Raw genomic sequence first — 21,844 nt, 5'->3', positions numbered from 1 at the left:
TTCATCCCCAGGTGAACAATCTGAATTAATTGAATTCAGTGTTGAATTTGAGAGAGAGATTTGAACGGGACCCTACATATTTATCAGAAGTGTGAAGAGATGAGGGAGTCTAAACAGCCACTCTCTAAAACAAAGTCATCATCAGGCACCACAAAGGAAAATAATGATATGTGCCATGTTTAGATTGGTCCATGAATAAACAATGACATTTATTCCCCAGCTGGATACTGCTGTGAAAAATGGATCTGGCTGTGCAACAAAGCTGAACCGAGCTTTGTTAATATGACAAAATATTTAATACATGTCATGAAAGATGCATCACCCATCTTAAATGCATCAGCATGAAATAAATATTCTTATCTTTGACATTAAAAGTCCTACTACATTTGCCACTGTGCCCAGGAGCAATTCTTATCTCAAATCCAGCATAAACAGCTATTACTAATGCAGAAATCTGTATTACATTTAATATATTTATGAAGCTGAAGCAAACTTTCCCAAAGGTTTTTGACATGTGACTGTTACCAAGCCATTTACTCAAGTTCTGTATTAAGTTAATTATCTGAACACGTCCTCCAACACTGCTGTAGAGTAACAAACAGTTGTAATAATATGGCAGAGACCAAAAGATACTTTTTGTTATCGAATCCAAAATACGAGTTTGAAGTTTAAGTATTCAACAGCTGTCCTAACCCACATTCCCCTCATTTGAAGCTGGCACTTAGTTAATATGGATCCCCATTGCTTTTTGTTTACAGCCAAATGCTGATCATCAACTCTATGGCTGCGTTCCAAATCACATTTTCTTTTTACTTTTATTAGATACTGCAGCTGCCCTTACAAAGTACGTACTGTTGCATGCAGTATGCATACAATTGAGACAATTGACTAATTCGTCGCAACATTGCACCTTGAACTTTGCCCATCTTGCTCATATATCTGCTGCGCAGAGGATTCTGGGTCAGAATAGCCAGAAAAGGATGCTGGCTTGCGTACTGCATCCTGGTATTTATTGATATACTACATTTAACATACTATGTATTGGAACATACTAAATATTTTTTTGGCATCATAAATAGTATGGGTACTGGAACGCACGGAATGTGATTTTGAGGGTTTTTTAATTAAATCACGGAGGATATTGTGGTTTTAGCTGACGTGTGTCGCCTCACTGTGTTGAGCGATGCTCGTTCATGTCTATGTCTACATAGACATGAACGAGCATCGCTCAACACGTCGGGCTCGAGCTTGTTCTTGCTCTAGCGAGAACAAGCTCGAGCCCGACGCTGACTTTCGTTGACTTAACGGCCACAGGTGTCGCTGTTATCAAGCATTTCTGATTCTTACAAACCAGTCCCTTTAAGGCTGTACCGTTCTATCAAATTCTAGATGTCTTGTGGATCATTTTATACACATTTTCCCCCGAATTTCCATCTCCACTATAATTTTAAATAAAGTTGTGTGGATCAGTTGGGGTTTATACTTACTGAAAAGTGAAACGGTTGCAGATGTTGAGACTGTCTTCATGCTGTCCTTGGTGCTGATGTGTCTAACTCAGGGGTCAGCAACCTGCGGCTCCGGAGCCACATGCGGCTCTTTAGCTCCTCTCCAGTGGCTCACTGCGGATTTATAAAAATGGAAATGAATAACCGTTTTTTTCTTTACATTTTAATTTTGATTCATCATTGTCGTAGGTCTAATGTACAACGGTACAACGGAGTATTAGGGCCACATTGAGGGAAAAAACAAATCTGAGATTTCGAGAATAAAGTCATAATATTACGAGAATAAAGTCAGAAGTTAACGAGAAAAAAAGTCGTACTACTATGAGAATGAAGTCATAATATTATTAGTAGTAATTTTCCATGTTATTTTCTTTTTCCTCGTAATATTATGATTTTATTCAGGAAATCTTAGATTTTTTTCCCCACAATGTGGTCCTAATACTCTGTAGTACATTTTACACTTAGGCCCTCCCTGCATTAGACTTATATACTATATACTTAGACTATAAACGGTGTTACCTTCATCACAATGCTCAAATGTTTTGCAGCTCCAGACAGAATTATTATTATTTTTTTTGCCTAAAATGTCTCTTTTGACAGTAAAGGTTGCTGACCCCTGGTCTCACTGGTGTGTGGATGGTCTGTGTTGTTCCTCTCCAGGCCAGCAGGAGGCAGCAGAGTGAGCTGCTGCTGCTGCTACATCTTCATAACCACAAAGAACCAAAACATGTGAGCAGCAGCAGCAGCAGCAGCAGCAGCAGCAGCAGTGAACAACATGGCGATGCCCGTTAAAGCAGCCCGTCTTTGTCTCCTGGCAGGACGAACTGTCGCCTCGCAGTCAGTCAGACACAGCCGGGCTGTCCGTCTGCCGGAGAGGAGATGCTACACCTCCACCTCGACGAGCAGCAGTGAGTCAATGTTTAGTACAAGTCTGACAAAGAGCTTCTGAGTTCAGCAGCTCAGAGGTCAGTCAGAGTCCCAGCAGGCTGACAGCTACTGACTCATGTTGTTATTGTTCTGGACCTCTCCCCGTTAGAACCTGCTAACGTCCTGACACGACAAACAAACAACGCTGTAACGAAATAACACCTAACTAACTAAGCAACTAACTAGGCAACTAACTAGGCAACTAACTAGGCAACTAACTAGGCAACTAAGTAGGCAACTAACTAGGCAACTAACTAGGTAACTAAGTAGGCAACTAAGTAGGTAACTAGGCAACTAAGTAGGCAACTAACTAGGCAACTAACTAGGTAACTAAGTAGGCAACTAAGTAGGTAAGTAGGCAACTAGGTAACTAACTAGGCAACTAAGTAGGTAACTAAGTAGGTAACTAGGCAACTAAGTAGGCAATTAAGTAGGCAACTAGGTAACTAAGTAGGCAACTAAGTAGGTAACTAGGCAACTAAGTAGGCAATTAAGTAGGCAACTAGGTAACTAAGTAGGCAACTAAGTAGGTAACTAAGTAGGTAACTAGGCAACTAAGTAGGCAACTAGGTAACTAAGTAGGCAACTAAGTAGGTAACTAAGTAGGTAACTAGGCAACTAAGTAGGCAACTAGGTAACTAAGTAGGTAACTAAGTAGGTAACTAAGTAGGTAACTAGGCAACTAAGTAGGCAACTAGGTAACTAAGTAGGCAACTAAGTAGGTAACTAAGTAGGTAACTAGGCAACTAAGTAGGCAACTAGGTAACTAAGTAGGTAACTAAGTAGGTAACTAGGCAACTAAGTAGGCAACTAGGTAACTAAGTAGGCAACTAAGTAGGTAACTAGGCAACTAAGTAGTCAGTTAACTAGTTAGTTAACTGTTGGCTAACAGTTAGTCATTTCTTGGAGAACCACTCCACGTTAATTCTGATCCGATTTGGTTTATAACATATCCGAGGGGTCAGTGTATCTTTTGGTCATTTGATTTTCCTTTCACAAACGGATAATTAAAAAACAAAAAATTTGTGGTTATTTGATTTTCGTTTTAAAATACAAAAATTAATATTGAAATACAAGACGTTTTTCTTTATCAGGGTAAAAACAGGGATGAACTAAACTTCAAAAACGGGTTGATTTTTTATTTCCTATTTCTAAAAACAAAAACTAAAATCACTAGAAGACAGAAACGAAAAAACGCCCCGTTTTTTTCATATTCTGTGACTAGAAGACAGCACCGTCCTCATACGCGCTCTTACTTTGTAAATGGCAACTTCCGCTTGTTGCCATTGTCTTATGTCAAATCCCGCTCTCTCTGCATGTCCAGTCTTCCACTTCACTGCACACTGTCTCATGAACCTGTAAATGCCACCCAAAACATGACCAAAATTCCAATATTTTTTATAGACACAGAAGAGTACAAGCATAGAGACAGATTTGGGTGATGAGGCTTCCATTATCAAATATCAAACTGAAAACATTTTTTGTTCTTGTTTTCTGTAGATCTTCAGTTCAGGCTGGATGAGCGGACGGCTCACAGCAGCCTGGACCTCTTCAAGAAAGACACTGCCGTCATCTACCGCATGCTGGGTCTGGTCCCCAGCCGCGTGCAAGACAACCCAGAGCGTTTCCAGGACTGGGCCGTCGTGTTTGGCGACGAGAAGATCAGCAGCGGACGACACTACTGGGAGGTGACGGTGAAAAAGTCTCAAGAGTTTCGTCTGGGTGTGGCCGAGGCGCTGATGCCCAGAGAGGACTGCGTGGGCACCAACAGCTCCTCCTGGGTGTTCGGCTACGCTAAACGCAAGTGGTTTGCCATGCACAGCAATAAGATAGTTCCTGTGACGCTGGTGGGCAAGTCGGACCGCATAGGCATCCTGCTCGACTACGAAGCGGGCCTTCTGGCGCTGGTGGAAATCGGAAAACCCTCAATCATTCACACCATCAGGGTTCAGTTCAAGACTCCCCTCTGCCCCGCGTTTGGACTTTGGGACGGGGAGTTGCTCACACACTCTGGTCTGGAGGAGCCTGAAGGCCTGAAGTGAAGCAGGATGAACTGTGATGGCGATGATAGTGATGGCCGCGGGCTTTTGTTTGGTACCGTGGCAACATTTATCACAACGGTGCAGGGAAAGAAAGTAATATCTTTGTAGGGAGTCATTTACAGCTTAATTACAGGTGTTTGTTTATTTCCCATGGTCCAGGTGGTTCATAATGACAATGCAAGTTCATACTTTGAGTATGTCATCCAGCCTCAGGCATTCATATCACAGAAGCTGTTTTTGTGTGTACCTCATGTATTACCTCTCAGGTGTGAAAAGGATGTGTGGTCTTTTTTGAGAGGAACATTAACTGCCAAGTTTGTTTGTTTGTTTATAAGCTGTGGTTTGGTATTACCCACATAATCTTTTTCAGTGTCATGCTCATACTGTATATTGTTTAATAAAATCACTGAAACTGCTTATTTCTCTTTTATTTACAGCAGGATGATACATATTTACAGTGACAGACTAAAGTCATGTTGAGGAATCGTTTCACTGCCTTTCACTGAGTTAAGTGAAATAAAATACAATGAATAAAATGCGTTCATTTGAGATGATTAAACTGTAGAATATTACATTTTTATCACATGACTTTTGAGTTGTGTCTGAGTTTCTCAGTACACCGCATACTAACAAGCAAAAGCTTTAATTTGCTTATATCAAAAAGTCACTTCAAACACATCTGTGTGTAGTCTGCAACAGTCATTTGCATAAATTGAATTATATATTTTGTGCTAGAGTAACACAAATGTGCACTGTTCCCAGCACCAGAAACATGCAGATGTTTCTGTGATACACAATAAAAAGAGCTAAAAAGAAAACCACATCAAAACAAGGTATCAGCAGTGAATAAACTGGCCTATGAGCCTCAATGAACTGGCACAAACTACAATGAAACAGTCCTTCCAGTGCAACTGAATCACCTCCTGTTGAGCTAGAATAATTAATGAAGCAACTTTGGGAATATTTATACAGTTATTACACAGGGGGGCATAAAAATCCCCTGATTAACTGACGTACTGATGAAGCAAAATATATTTCCATATCTTAACAATAAATAGGCACAATATATCAGATATTTACATCACAGTGGCATTTTCTATCAGAAGCTGAGCACAAAAACAGTTCATTAATATTGCAACACAAGCCAAATCATGGCTTAAATGAATGTTATCTTTCCTCCACACAAACAACAGATTGAGTGATTATTTAGTGCTTTGTTGATACTTTACATTGTTGAGCAATTTCTCCAGTCTGCAGGAAAAACATCTCAAATGGACTTCATCCTGCACCGAATAGCTTTTCAACAAATATATTATGTAACATCTATTACCATATTTAAGATAAACTCATTCATTCATCAGGTCTCTCAATCGTCCTGTGCCCTTTCAGTCCTCTCATAATAAAACAGATTCATCTCCATCACAAACCCGTATGATCCCTTGTGGTTTAGACGATGCTCTTCAGCGTATCCAGCGTGGTCTTCTGCTCCTCCGTGTCGCACGGCGCCTCGACATCAGTGCACACACGCTGGTACTCTTGCAGGACTGAAACAACAACATCATGTCCAAACTGCATGGCGTCATCTAGAGGTGTGTTGCCCCATCTGATAGATAACACAATGTGATATGGAGATGGATGGATTGTTATGATTAGTAATATGGAGATGGACACCTTTTTTCTACCATTTTTTAATCTAATATCAGATGTTTATATCTAAAATCCCTACCTGTCTTTCATGTGGGGATTCACTTTACACACTTCAGTTAGGAAGACAACAGCTTCTGCGTGACCTGAAAGGCAAAAGTGAGCAACGCCACATTTCATTTATTCTTGTTTGCATATCAAAGCGGGGATTATTGAGGAATGAATGAACTAATAATGAAGTGTCACCTTCCGCAGCAGCGACGTGGAGCGCTGTGCGAGAGTCGTAGTCTCTCTGCTCCATGTTCACAGCTGAAAGGGCAAACCTGGATAACAAAGAGAACAGAAGAGAGAGAGCACACATGGAGAGGTTGACTCGAGTGATGGCAAACTGTCAGAAACTCTGCTGAGTAGCTCTATAATTACACAAGCAGAGAGATTATTAATATGAAAGCAGACATGTTTTGAAAAGTAGAGAATGAACTTTTGAAAGTTCAGCATTTTGTGGGAATATGTTTGCTTTCTTGCCAAGAGTTCCCACTCTCATGTCTGTAGGTGATATAAATATGAAGCTACACCCAGGAGATTAATTTACAATAGCATAAAGACTGGAAGCAGAAGGAAAACAGCTAGCCTGGCTCTGTCCGAGGGCCTTCCAACACCTGTAAAGCTCAATAATAGAGATGTGCAGGAATGAGTCCTAAAACCTGGAAATGAGTTGGCATTTTAGCACTTCCGGTTCCTTGTCGGGAAGTCAATGGGTCTTTTGAATGGGTTTTTAGTTAGATCTCTGATAAAAGATTTTAACGTTTTATTCTACGGTATAAAATACGTCAGTAAATATCCGACTCTTATATGTGTCTTTAAAAAGGTGGTTGCTAACAAGTGGCTAAATGAGTCTACAAAACTTCATCACGCCGGCTCGTCCGCCTTTACAGCCTCGTTGTGTATACTCGTGCTCATGCGACCGTGGTGTAGTTTGTTTATGGCCTGACGTTATCTTTTTACTTCTGGCGATTGCATTTACACTTCACAAATCACAAATCACAAATCATAAAAGTGGTGTGCATTTACGAAGATTATCTTGCTGAACAAAATGTGTAAGTATCATAAACGTTTGTTTGCCACAGAGCTTATTTTCTGCAATAATCCAAAACCCAATTGAAAAATCCCATTGGCTTTTTGTCGAGGGAACCAGGGCGATGCTAACTTCCTGGTTGGCCTACAAAAGGACTGGTCAAGTTGCGATTTTATGGGAGGTTAGTTCCTCGACCAACCCCTGTAAAATAGGGTTAGGGTTAGGGTTGTCATTTTTAAACTTCATTTGTACGGGTTAAAAAAACAAGATATACTGTAATAGATTAAGTTTTTACCCTTGGACAGATCCCGGCTAGCTTTTTCCCCCTGCTTTCAGTCTTCATTCAAAGCAAAGCTAACCTGCTCCTGGCTCCTGATATGAAAGTGATATTGATCTTCTTATCAAACCACTTGGCAAGAAAGTGAACAAGTATATCAATGTCAGATTGTTCCTTTAAGATTGCATCATCCAACCGTTTCAGCTGTATTCGTCTGGTGTCGGAGCTTTGTGATGAAAAATGAAAGGCAATGTTTTTGATTTTATTTACCTCCTCAGAGCAGTGAGGTCACCACTGTAGGCTGCAAACATCAGGTTTACCACTGACTTGTTCTGAGGGATCAAAAGGCAAACATGACCATATGATAGTGGACTGTTTCGTAAACTTTTTACATAAAAATTCTTTTGCATTATTTCTAAGTCACCCAAAGAAGTATCAATGTTTCTAGCCTAAATGAGAATTGCGGCCTCTACACTTACTGGATCTTCATCTGATCTTCTCCTGGGGTCGTGTTTCTTGGTGAAGTGTCTCAGGTTGTCGTAATTGTGGAAGTTGAAATGAGACAACAGGTCCTAATGAATCAAAAGTTGATTAATATTTGAAGCATGCAGACACAGACAAATTAGATAAAGACAAATAAATAAAACTGTGATGGCGACTGCATACCTGACAGAAGTGAATGCCACGAACACTGTTTCCAAGGCGATCTAACGGTGGAGACCAGCACATCATACCCATGACGTTGGGGACGACCAGCAGAACAGCACCTGAAACGCCAGATTTAGCGGGCAAGCCCACCTGAACAAGAGGAGCAAGCAAAAAGTCTCAACATCTCATGACATGCTACCACTCAGAGCAACAAGCATTCAAACAGATCCTTGAATTCCAGGTGACTCACGTGGAACGCAAACTGTCCGGAGAAGTCGTACATCCCACAGGAATGCATGAGGCTCAGGGTGTTGCGAACGGCTTCGGCGCTCAGCACACGCTCGCCTGTGATTGGACAAATACCCCCGTTGGCCATCGTGGCGGCCATGACACTTCCTGACTCACACGTCACCTCAATAGAGCACAACTGGAAAAGCAGTTGAAGGAATAGATTGACATTTTGGGAAATATACTTGTTTGCTTTATTGCAACTAAATACAGCCAGCAGCTGGTTAGGTTAACTTAGCATAAAGCCTGGAAAGAGGGGGAAACAGCTAACCTGGCGAATTAACATCTTATATTGGAAAATGTTAATATATGAAAACCGTAATAACACGAACATGACTATTTCTTGGCTGGGTGCAGTGACTACCTGGAGTCCTGTCGATCAACCAGCCAGCAGACGGTTTATGCGTAACTAAGCTAACCGACTCCCAGCTCTAGCTTCATATTTATAATACAGACATGAGAGTAATATTAATGTTCTCATTTAACTCTCGACAAGAAAGTGAGTCAACCTATCTCCCAAAATGTTGAACTGTTCCTTGAACCTTAAAAGTTTCATCCACAGAATAGAATATGTTAAAGACAAAGAGTCTTACCTGAAAGTAGAAGTCAAGGGCTGCCATCATATCTGCATTTTCAGGAAAGCACTGCAAGGATTAAAATAAAAGAGTCACTTAGGGCTATCAATTGATTAAAATATTTAATCGCAATTAATAACATGATTGTCCATAGTTAATCATGATTAATAGCAAATTAATCGCACCTTTTTTATCTGTTCAAAATGTACCTTAAAGGGAGATTTGTCAAGTATTTAATACTCTTATCAACATGGGAGTGGGCAAATATGCTGCTTTACGCAAATGTATGTATATATTTATTATTGGAAATCAATTAACAACACAAAACAATGACAAATATTATTAAAAACTCTCACAGGTACTGCATTTAGCATAAAAAAATATACTCAAATCATAACATGGCAAACTGCAGCCCAACAGGCAACAACAGCTGTCAGTGTGTCAGTGAGCTGACTTGACTATGACTTGCCCCAAACTGCATGTGATTATCATAAAGTGGGCATGTCGGTAAAGGGGAGACTCGTGGGTACCCATAGAACCCATTTTCATTCACATATCTTGAGGTCAGAGGTCAAGGGACCCCTTTGAAAATGGCCATGCCAGTTTTTTCTTGCCAAAATTTAGCATAAGTTTGGAGCGTTATTTACCCTCCTTCCTCTTCATGACTAGTATGACATGATTGGTACCAATGGATTCCTTAGGTTTTCTAGTTTCATATGATACCAGTATCTTCATTTGAGCTTTAAAACTGAGCCCGCAACAACCAAAATAACGCAAGTTGCGTTAATGCATTAAAGAAACTAGTGGCATTAAAATAAATTTAACTTAACGCCTTATTATCGCGTTAACCTTGACAGCCCTAGGGTCAGCACATACTTTCTGAAAACCTGAGCACCGAACAAGCACTTGAGTTGATTGCAATTAAAAATAAAAAACTTACTTTTTTCTCTTTGAGGTAATAACCAATTGCATAATTCCTATCACCGGTCTCCCTCTCTGACTGGAAACTGCAAGAAGATAATAGGTATTCGGAAAGTTGCATTTCACGTGAAAAGGACAACAATTTCTTGAAGCACAGTACTCACGTTGCATTGCTAAAGCCCACATACTCTGTCCCAGACAAGCTTTTCAAGAAATCCATCACCTGCAATAACGTCATATTTTCACATGGTTCAGTAGGAAGACCAAACAAATACATGGAATCAAGAAAATCTTTGAAAATGAAAAGCATTTACTCACATAGTCAAACCGCTCTGCCTTATTGGAATGAGGCTGTCAACAGAGAGGAAACAAATGACTTTCTGATGCCAGTTTTACATCAACAGTCAGTTAGTCCCTATAGGTGGCAGTGTTTGAGTGCTCTGACACCGAAGCATAGTTTTGAGTCCAGTCTTGGGTGGGTGCCGAGGTATGACATGGACATGATGTCTTTGTGCCTGTCAGTCCGCGTGGCACTGTGGCCTCGTGCTGTTTATGGCTGTGCTTGAATTTCACGGACCAGTAAGGGATTATTATTACCAAGTTGTAAAGTTGACAAATAGGGGCCGTAGTCACATTCATATTTAATGACTCTACCTATAAATGTTAAGGATCATATCAAATATTACTGTGAGTAGGAGGGATAACCTCAGGAAAAACATCATGGCCAATAAGGGAGTTGATGTTATTTCTTTCCAGGCGGTTGCTCTCTGGTGCTCCGACAACTCGTCTTTGAACAAAACACATACATTTGTGACATTTAAACTTTTGCAGGTATAGCTGTTCCCACTGGGGTGTGAGTATTGTAGAAAAACAGCTTTTATCAGCTTTGTATTTGTCTCTGTCCTGTGTGTAAAATATCAAGCCTCCTGAGTATGTATATAAATTATATGCAAATATCGTAACAGACTATGTTCAAACAATATTGTTCCCCTCCACACACGCACACACACAAGCGAGGGTGGCTATCACTCCTTCTGTTCTGAGGGCTGTAATTGGTCAGAAGCACACACACGCCCCTGCTGTCAAGCTCCCACACAGAGTCCCTCCCTCATTGCTGAACCTGACCCACATATGATAAAAAGTCCAGAGTGTCTCTTCAGTCAGTTGAGAGACATCAGGACTCCACAGAGGAAAAAAGTAAACAACCATATATGGCTAAACTCCACCCCTTCATGTTTTATAATAAGGCCAAAGCTCACAGATGACTTTAATGGCTGGTCAGTCAGGTGGTAATGACCATAGTCCAGCTGCTGCGGGCGGTAAGTGACCAGCCAATAGATGAGTGATTAGATAGTACGACATCACCAATAGATTCTGCTCCTGAGAGACGCACCATAGACCCGTTTTTGTCTTTTTTAGGGGGGACAGAGGGTCTTTAGGGGGAGACAGCAGGTCAACAGTAGACTTCATCTGAAAGCTGGGAACCTGAAGATTAATTTGAGATGCAGCTCACAAACAAACATTAATTAATTAATTCAAATAAATTGTGAAAGTGTAAAAGGGTTTAGAACATTATGATAGAAACATATGATGGCCATTCCCATGCTCTATTATGTCTCTTAAGTTGTTAGAGCATTCTTTGGGTTGATACCATTTGTTACACAGATTTGGTGCTAAATTTAATCATTTTTTACCAATCGAGAATTGATAAAAATCTCTTTAAAATACCACATTAAGACACCAAGACCTTGAGCAACACCATAGAAAAGCCATGCTGTGATTTGGTATAACATTTTTGACATTTGGAGATTTCTGCAAGAATTTCATTTTACGGTGATTGGATGGCGAGCACTTCTGTTCTGGAAACTGTTCAGAAACCCCCTTATTGTCAATCTAGACCTAGAAAAGCCATCCATCCTCTGAATGTATGAAAAACATTTGAGATGCATGGTTTTTACCCCAAATCTGCATATCCAAAGCGATGATTTGTGAGCTCTGCTTTTACGCAGATTGCAAATAGTGACAGCGTCACGTTTCAAAATGATTTTTATTAGCAAATTTCAAAAACATTTGTGAGTCCCTCCGGGCTCTCACATGCCCATGTACTGATCGCAAGCACAGCATTTAATTGATGAGTGAAATGTGTCAAAATTAAAACGAGAGGAAGTGATCTCATGTTGCCCATTGCAGCTTTCATTTAGCAAATTTGGTGAAACAGATCCCTGTACATTTTAGTTGCGGCCAGCAGCTCTATAGCTCAGTCGGTTGGTCCACAAAAATTTCCCACCCTTTGGCGGTTAAAATTTGGCAGGTCAAGGGCGTGGGTATGCAAGTTTGTGTTTGTGTTCATGCCAATTGGCAGTGGTCTATAACAAATAGGTGTATAATTTCTAAACGGATTCATGTACCATGTTCAAACTCATTAACCGTTTGTCGTAGCCTCTTGTGGGAGGCGTCATTGTACTCAGCAGAGAGTTCCTCTTTCACTGGTGTAGGTCATGAACCACTTGACGTCTATATTTGTGGGAGGTGTGTGAATGCATGCGCGTATGTGGTCACAGCTATCGTGAATTCGCGCTTGTTTTTGCACAACTTCCTGCTTCTAGTGAGGATGTAGGTTGGAGCTGTTTTAAAAAAAATACTTGATATTATAGTGCCTCATTTGTGTCTGGTTATCCTGTTTAGATTCTTGCTTTTCATCATTACTTTTTAAGGCCTACACGATTGCCCCTTTGAACTGTGTTTACGCCCAGTGAGAGGCTGCAGCAGAACGCTACGTTGCATAGCAAGGTCTGGATTTAAAAACAGAAAGCCTATTTTTAGGCATTTATTTGTTTTTTACCCTGACATCCTCATTAATGACAACCAACTCCGTAGTATGTTTAGGGAGTATATTCTAAAATGAAAACATTTGCATCTACTATCATATCAATGTATTCGTCGCTGACAAGCCTTTTGATTTTACCTTAATCAAAGAACTGATGACGATAGCCCCGGCATTCACCATCGGGTTGTGTGGTTTATCTGCACAAGAAACGAGAGCATCTTATCATTAATTTGCCCCTAACCACCAGAGCAATAAACTACTGGGATTAGAGGTGATATTTCATCAGGGGAACTTAGAGTAACATCAGCTAATAAACTGAGCACATAAAATGCAATTTGGTTTGCTTCAGAGTGGAGTATGTATTAGCAAATGGCTACAAAGGTGAGGTAATAAAATGGTGCACAATTTGGATAAAAGTCCATCTGGATGGCTTTTTTCCCGTAAAATTAGGGCTCGTTGTTGCACTATCTTCGTTCTGCCAACAACCATAGTCTGTTGAAATTACTGATCAAGACTTGCCAAGATTTCTCAATAACATACTTGGGGGGGAGAAGATGAATTTTGGGTAGTTTTGCTTGCTGATTAATCATACATTTATGTACACAGTTGTAAGTGCTTGTTCCTGTGTAGAGAGGATAACTGGAGTGAAAGTCTCCATTACGCTCATCACTTACCTTCATCATTTAGTGACAATTTGTTGAACTTGAACCCACTGGGCTCTTTGCCCACATACTGGTGAACATATTCAGTGCCGAACTCGTGCACAGCGATGGCGTACTCCAGAGGCTTCACACACGACTGCAGACAAAAGGGAACCTTGGTGTCACCCACAGAGTGTCTGCATGGCATGAGGATGTAATGGAGAAGCATGGGAACAAAACAAAAAATGGAGGAGTGTTAGTGAGGGAATGCACACGGTGGAGGTTTTCAGAATGGAAACACACATTAAAGTGAAGATGTTACCGTACCTCTGTCCATCTATTGTGCACAGAGACACACCCCAGAGATCAGGGCTGAACTTAGCCAGCTGAGGGATGTAGTCAGCTACCTACATGAAGACACACGTGAGTGTTGCTGTAATGAACGAGCAGACAATGAGTCAGTATGTGTGTGTTAATACGTTACTTACTTGTCCTGCCTCCTGCTGTTGTGCGCTGTCGTACATCCTGTCGATCTGCTGGGTCATCTCATCAAAGTTTGGAATGATGAACTTTTTTCTGAAAGCCTTAGTCAGCAGCATGATGTTGTTGCCAAGACACCTATCACAGGAGACGTTATTAAACAGACATCATGAGGAAGATTTCAAAGAACTTCACAACAAGAGATCCCGCGATTACCAAAATACCTCAAACCAAACAAAAAAACAAAAACAACATATTTTCTACTCACTCCTAGTGGTTTATAAGCACATAGATAATTTTAGTTTTACTTACCCAGATTTTGGGATGTCAGCCTTTAAGATTTCTAACGCCACTCGGATACCATGGAAGTGAATTAAATTTAGTTTTTGGTGTCCAATGTTGAAAATGTGCATTTAAGAAATGTCTTTTGATGTCTTTGCCCTGGTTACTTTGATTAATACAATTCTTATTATTTATCTGTTTGGCCGATTAATTGGTGCCGACAGGACGTTTTACATACTATCGTTATCGGCGGAACTGGACTTTGATAGTGGCTGACGGCTGCATAGTCGCCACCAGTCATGTGGGGACAAAAATAGCCGAGCAGGCTGCTGCAGAAGTAAAGAAGATATCGGCCAATTAATCAGCTATCAGCTTTTTCCTGCTCCAAACTATCGTTATTATATCGGCCTATAAAAATCCACCATCAGTCAACCTCTTGTTTTCATTTAAACTACCTTCTACTGAAAAAATAGTCCCCGTAAAAATTGTTGACAGTGTGTCTTGTAGATTATCCAGAGTAACAGGGACACCGTTTAAGGAAAGACATCTTGCTGTAGATTTTTTAAATGTAATTTTATGAGAACCTCAAATGATATTTCATTCACCGCCATTGCATCGGTGTGGAGGCCGAAATCTCTGAGACGGATATCTCAAACCTCTGCAAGTAAAAACATATCTGCATGTCCAGAAACCACTAGAGTTGTAAATCTCAAGTATAATCACGATACGATATTATATCAATATCGATTTTTTTTGGCTACGGCACAAAATTTGCCAATATCACAAAGTCTGCCACGATACGATTTTGATTTGATTCAAATGAGGGGCCTTCGATCGATATGAGATGATATCATATGTCCATTTAACACTATCAGTTACATTTATATCAACTCACAAAAAACAACTAAAAATATGATTTGACAATTTTATTACTGGGCTCTTCCAAACATTTAAATGAAAAACAATGTATTCTTTTTAACAAAGTGAATACATTTTTTTAAATTTCTCATGTTTAAGCACTGTTTGAATGTTTAGGAAGGAGATGTGCTGCGCATGAGAATTTCAAAATAAAGGCGTATCTTAAAGATGACGATATACAGTATATAGATGTTTTTACAATGCATCAATGATATTGGATCATTGATCATTGAATCGATACATATCGATATATCGGTACACCCCTAGAAACCACTAGAGGTAAGTGAGAAAATATCCCCTTTTCTCTCTGAAATTAAGTCAAAGTCGAAAGAATTTAGCTTATTTGACTCAAACACGCAAACACTACGGCCTCAATCACTGTGTCTGGTTCTGCCTGAGAAATGTTTGTATAACTGAAACCGCAATCAATTCATATCTAATTGAAATGCTCAACTGGTCTTTCATAATTTTTTTCATCACACTGGAATAAAAGTCACCTGCTTCAGACCAATAAATACCCAGCTAAAAGGGTAAACAAACACACCTGCACATATCTGCAGATCCTCATAGTTATTATAGATTTTCATTGCTATAATTGTCAGCAATGCTGTATGCTCTCAAGGAAAGGAATGTGCATTCTCTCACAGCTAGTCTGAACCAAAATATCTGGCCTGCAGCCCTCACTGATCCAAGGCGATGCTATAGCGTGAGGTTTTGGGACACCAGGAGTAGAGAGTGGAGAGAGCTTACATTATTCATATGGGTCATTTCCTAAAAAAAAAATAGGAGATAGCTCTCTCTATCTCTAGTAGCCTATTTATAGTGAGCTCTTAAGTGTTCTTCAGGAAAGGATAACCTCGCAAATCAAAGAAAACAAGCAAAGAAAGATGGCCTAGGCCAATTAAATTCGACGAAGACTACCAGACTGTGTAACCCTCTTCTGTTCCAGGCCAAAGGATGAGATTGAGTGAACTACACCTACAAACGATACCGTCTGCATGGAGCTTACTGTAGCTTACTCTACAGATCTGTTGAGTAAACTAATATAATTACGATAGTCTGGGGCTCAACCAGAATGATGCCCTTCCTTCTGTCTTTCTGCACCCCCTACTGCTTTGGCTGCCATGTGTGCATGTGAGTTTGGTGTATAGCAGCTGTCAGCCATAAAACACATGTCTCCGTCAGTCTCTTGGACTCAAATAGCGCTGACCCCAGACTACTCCTCCTGTTACACCTGTTACTTTACCGCAAAAAAAGTGTGAAAGACCCTTCACCTTACCTAACCTTGCACGCTGTCGTCGAACAAATTTGATTATGTAATTTCTAAGTAAGAAGAAGCCTATTAGGAACAACATTAAAGTGTTTTTTTAAACAAACAGATGGTGTTGTGTCTGCTTTTCACATTCAGGTAAAAGTTGAATACTCAACTGTGTGTGTGCTTAACTGTGTCTTCATAAATAAACAAAGCTTTTCTCACCTTCTGAAGAGCTTCTGGTCCATCATGACTGGCCCAACAGAGTCACGTGAGGATTGTCGCATCTGACGGACACAGTCACGCAGCCGAGGGTCAGATGTCAACAAACCCGTCTTTCTCAAAGCCTGGAGGAGAGGTGGTTTTGAGCAAATTAATACGCAAGGGAGAAAAAGGGGGAGTTGTACATGACAAACTTTATAAAACACTTTGGTGTCATGCACAGCAGTGTGTATGTAATGTCAATTGGCAGGATATCAAGCATGTGTAGATGGATATAGTTAGGGGACTTCAATGGCTCAGGGGTGCCCACGTGGGAATAGGCGGGAAATACAAGTGTACACCGGATCCTTCTCGTAAGTCACACATCAAGCTGACAGCCACTGTATGAGCCATGTGCATCTATTTTGGGGAAAAACATGTGCACGACCCTCTCGACCGGAGAGGCTCAAGAGTCATCTCCTCTGATAACTGGTTCAGTGAGCAACAAGCACATGGCTGCGAGCTCGCTGTTGCTGCTATTGAATATCTGTGAGTGATTCTTAGCTTCAGGGCAGGAAATGCTAAAGTCGGGGCTGCCCTCATAGTTTTTTTGTGAGCTTATTTTAGAGTTTTATCCTTCAACTGAATGTGCGAGAAGGTTTTCTCTTTAGGTTTGTGAGCAGTTTTTGTATAACCGCACAAAACAAACATAGATGGGCCTTGAGAATGATAGCTATATGTAGAGTTTATTACCTAATATATCTTACCTAATGAAATAATTAAGTATCCTTTATATATTGTCATGTAGAGCTGAAATGATGATCTGATCTGACCTATACTCGACCCAGTCGGTCGCTATACTCGACCCAGTCGGTTGCTATTCTCGACCCAGTCTATCGCTAATCTCGACCAAGACGGTCGCTATTCTCGACCCATTCGGATTCTATTCACGACCCAGTCGGTCGCTATACTCGACCCAGTCGGTTGCTATACTCGACCCAGTCGGTTGCTATTCTCGACCCATTCGGTTGCTATTCTCGACCCATTCGGTTGCTATACTCGACCCAGTCGGTTGCTATACTCGACCCAGTCGGTTGCTATTCTCGACCCATTCGGTTGCTATTCTCAACTCTGTCGGTTTCTCAACTCTGTCGGTTTCTCGACCCGGTCAGTCGCTATACTCGGCCCGGTCGCTCGCCATTCTCAACCCAGTTGGTCACAATACCCGACCCGGCCGGTCGCAATACTCTCGACCCAGCCGGTCGCTATACTCTATACTAGATATACCAACCCTACCTTTAATGCTGTATAACCCAATTCCGCTATTTCCAATGCATATCACCTTGTTTCCAAAACTTTCTGAAATTCAGTGTCATTTTCTTGATACTAGTACATTTCCCATCTTATGTTGCCATTTCTACAACAGAAACTGGAATTAACGAACCATAACTCTGGCTTTAAAAACAACTATTTCTTTTTTAACAAGAAACAGTGAGGTGAGTGAGGTTAGAATTAATGTTTTGACACGCATTGATACTGACTAACACTATCACCATTTATGTCCTAACCCGGTCACCTCTACAAACATATCCAGTCATCCGTGGCGCGACAACAAGCCACTTGTGTTGACACACGTCTCTTCTCCTAAATGCATGCTCCTTCTTAAAATCACTGAGTTGCCATAGACACCGAGGTCACCAGATGTCCATGTCTGCCTTTTTTTTTTATGTGACTGTCTAAAAGGTCGCACCACGTGAAGCTAAATGAGGGTGTGATGATTTGCATTAGCTTGTTAGTTATCAGAGAGCACAAAAACACCTCACAGTCTATGTCCTGTTCATCTTCTGAGATATGTACGATATAGGACTGTGAAAGTATCAACTGTGGCACAGGTTAACAGAATCTTGACATCTCTTCAGTAGTCACTAAGTAAGTCTTTAGGTTGTGTTGTTTAAATGAAAAGCCTTTAATCTAATGAGGTTATCATTACGTCTGCTGGTACAACAGATACTTATCGTAATTAAACCCCACAAATAAGTACACTCTGTGAAAATGCATGTTGTTCTCTGATACTGATTACCTCAGTGTCACACCTACTATATTTAGTCCTATTACATGAGAAAGTCCCTTTAAACTTGACCCTGCATTCAGCTGGAGACGCTCTGGATTCCTGTTGTGGGCTCCTATATCACTCCCCAAGGTTCAGGTGCTTTTCCGATATACAATACTGCTGTAGGTCAGAGTTTGTGTTGTGTGTTTGTCCACATATGTCATGGAAAGTCAAAACAGTCCATGGCGTGACAGAGGAAGCGTGAGTGTGTTGTTGACTCACAGAGATGAACTGGGACAAGGGGATCATCTCTTTGCCTTCAGTGATGGTGTAGAAAAGTAGGTCCTCCATACTGGACATCAACCTACTTCTGCCAAGACAAGCAACACACACAATGTTGTGATCTCTGAATTTGGACTGGCTCCAATGTATCAAGTCGAAACCATGAACAGTACGTCAACGTTTATGTCAATAACATGGGCAGGAGTGAAAATACTGGCAAATATCCAGCTATTGACTAGGTTATTATCATAAAGTGTGTGTTTGAGAGAGGCCATGGCCTATTTGCCATGACTGTTTGTTTATAAAACACTATCATACAAAAGAGGATTCCTTTACAGGATGTTTTCTCAGGCCCCTTTACTGCTTGGGCATACCTTAAACATACAAAAATATACTTTGAAATATTGTTCACCTTGTCGATTTTTATATGAATAGTACCAATTTCTTTTTTTTTTCTTTCTTTTTATAACAACAACTATTTGCTAAACCTTTACAACAACTTAAGTGTAAAAAGACAAGTTGTGGTTTTGCAGGCAGCACTAACACATCTAACACAGCTTCATGCCCAACTGACCACCTCTCATAGGAATGAAACGATGTATCCGGTTGCAAACCATTGGTGGAGCTTATAATGCGTCATCTTTGTGATATAGCATCTTTGCTATCGTTTGCTTTTCTTGTAGATTTTTATAAATGTATCTTTAAAGTAAAAATATTAAAACACATTTTTGTTTTTTAACAATTTAGTTTTGTGTTTTCTGTAATTGGAGTCACCTCTGTATCCACTTTCAAATCACTGGCAGCGTTTTTTTTCATGGTGCAGTGGATATGTGATGATGTAACTTCCTCAACCAATAGGGATGGCAGACACTTCCAATCATCCAATCATATTGATTAGGTGGTGTTTAAAACAACACACACCACAATTTTATCTTCTTAATGTCCTGATGAAGGTCCTTGTTGACCGAAACGTTGACAAATAAGGCAGAGAAAAGTGTATACGGGAGCAATTCATTTTTTTTTAAAAGTACATATTGGAGGGGATCTACTCCCAGCACCACAAACTATTTTGAGAATGTCGATGTTTTCCTCTCCTTGGCGCTTATAATGCGTCATCTTTGTGATAGAGCATCTTTGCTATCTTTTTCTTCTTCTTTTAGATTTTTGTAAATATATCTTTAAATTAAAAATATTAAAATGCATTTATGTTTTTTTTAACAATTCGTTTTTTTGTGTTTTCTGTCACATATTTTCCTCATTTATTACACAGGCACAGTGGGGTCACATTTTCTGATGACAGCCAGTCAGAAATATGGTGACCTCATGTGTTGCTGGCTGGACATGTGCTATTTCTTAGCATTAGCCTGAGCTGAGGTTGCTGGGGCAACCAACTGCTGGGTCAGTAGGAAACAACCTTTTAAAACCACAAATTTAAGTTTTTATGCTTTACTTTGTGTATAAATTAAACTTAATATATAACATATAATAGTAGTATAGTAATTGTAATTCACACAAAACATTTAACACAAAAGTTATAATTAGTCATGTTACAGTTCAGAGTCACATGCTCAAGCTAAAAACTTTATTTTAAGCTTTTACTGCACAATATACAATATGTGATGAATGATATGGTAGCAGGAGTTAGTAACCAGCATGAATTATGAGATGACCATGGAGGTATTAAGACACACATTTAAGTATATGTATATAGAATATTATGTGTGTACAACTATGAATAATATTTTTGACTAATTAGTGGTGATTTATTGGTTTAGAGACAGCCTAGTCTACTTGACCCAGTCAGTCACTATACTCCATACTAGATATACCAACCCTTTAATGGTGTAACCAATTCCTCTATTTCCAATGCATATCAGCTTGTTTCCAAAACTCTCTGAAATTCAGTGTCATTTTCTTGATACTAGTACTTTTCCAATCTTATGTTCCCATTTCTACAACACAAACTGAAATAAACGAAGCATAACTCTGGCTTTAAAAACAATTATTTATCTTTTTGAACAAGAAACAGTGAGGGGAGTGAGGTTAGGATTAATGTTTTTTACACGCATTGATACTGACTAACACTATCACCATTTATGTCCTAACCCAGTCAGACCATGGAGGTATTAAGACAGACATTTAAGTATATATATATATATATATATAGAATATAATATGTGTACAATTATGAATAATATTTTGACTAATTAGTGGTGATGTATTGGTTTAGAGACAGCCTATAGTGTGACCTACTTGGGGTGTACTTGATCCACTTCAGAGCCTTTCTGGTCGTGCAGGCCTCTGTGTTGGTGGGGTGATGCCCAGCAGGAGAGGAGGAGATGAGGAGGAACAGGTTGCTGCATCCTGGACAGAACAATGTTGTCAGCTCCAGCTCTGGCAGAGATCCCTGCATTTTTAAATAGCTGCAAGAGTCCCGGGTTAGCTGTCCTCAGACTTTTCAGGCAGTGCATTGTGATAAGTAGGGCTTAATCATTAATAATTCAGAAGAGTTATTTTGTTTTTCTCTCTAGCTGATCTAGAGAGATATTTGTGACCAATGCCCTTGGTCCTCAGAGCTTTAATAGCAGCTGCTCTCTTACAGACTGGATCAAGTACAGGCTGCTTGCAGGAGGCGGGGCTGTGACACAGACAGCATGTTGACTGTGGGGTCAATAACCAGCAGTTACTGAAACCAAACCCTCTTTGATTTAGGTATGACTTGCAGCTGCTGATTCATAAGGGGGGGAAATCACGCTCATACTTCAGGCATATTCCTACTTGGGTTTAGTCTAGTCTCTGATTACAGGCTACTCAGTGTTTCTGGAAATTAACTTTTTTGTCCATCTGCCACTGTGGCTGGTGGACTCCAAAATCTACCAGCCATTCAGTAGATAACCATTGTTGTTTTTTGGCGGGTGAGGAGTGAAGCAAATCTAGCAGACACTTGCATATTTTAACCAGCATTTGGGTGGTGGCAGCTTTTTTTTCACTTATTGCTCTTTCAAAAAA

The 21,844-nt window shown here is 40.2% G+C and overlaps 3 protein-coding genes across 3 annotated transcripts in view; 1 reads left to right on the top strand and 2 right to left on the bottom strand.

Moving 5' to 3' along the window:
• Window positions 1–2,253, bottom strand: part of LOC119489187 (acid-sensing ion channel 1-like) — a 63,493-nt gene extending 61,240 nt beyond the window's left edge. The window contains exons 1-2 of the mRNA XM_037771352.1: window positions 2,120–2,253; window positions 1,488–1,619 (exon numbers count right to left, since the gene is read on the bottom strand). The gene's annotated coding sequence lies outside the window, so the exon portion shown is untranslated. The remainder of the gene's footprint in view (window positions 1–1,487; window positions 1,620–2,119) is intronic.
• spryd4 (SPRY domain containing 4) lies at window positions 2,216–4,890 on the top strand. Its single transcript, XM_037771354.1, has 2 exons — window positions 2,216–2,413; window positions 3,933–4,890. Exons 1-2 carry the CDS (start codon window positions 2,281–2,283, stop codon window positions 4,472–4,474), a joined length of 675 nt encoding a protein of 224 aa, XP_037627282.1. The 5' UTR covers window positions 2,216–2,280; the 3' UTR covers window positions 4,475–4,890.
• LOC119489186 (glutaminase kidney isoform, mitochondrial-like) lies at window positions 4,888–21,306 on the bottom strand. The gene is made up of 18 exons (XM_037771351.1): window positions 21,089–21,306; window positions 18,836–18,923; window positions 16,528–16,649; window positions 13,859–13,988; window positions 13,698–13,777; window positions 13,404–13,567; window positions 12,868–12,926; window positions 10,221–10,253; window positions 10,067–10,125; window positions 9,922–9,988; window positions 9,000–9,050; window positions 8,369–8,545; window positions 8,137–8,268; window positions 7,950–8,042; window positions 7,741–7,802; window positions 6,365–6,441; window positions 6,201–6,264; window positions 4,888–6,077 (listed from the first exon to the last, which is right to left on the bottom strand). Exons 1-18 carry the CDS (start codon window positions 21,304–21,306, stop codon window positions 5,921–5,923), a joined length of 1,833 nt encoding a protein of 610 aa, XP_037627279.1. The 3' UTR covers window positions 4,888–5,920.
• Between the last annotated feature and the right edge of the window lie 538 nt (window positions 21,307–21,844).

This window comes from Sebastes umbrosus, chromosome 6 (assembly GCF_015220745.1).
Source record: "Sebastes umbrosus isolate fSebUmb1 chromosome 6, fSebUmb1.pri, whole genome shotgun sequence".
Lineage (NCBI taxonomy): Eukaryota > Metazoa > Chordata > Actinopteri > Perciformes > Sebastidae > Sebastes > Sebastes umbrosus.
This window is presented reverse-complemented; position numbering and strand designations above follow the sequence as displayed.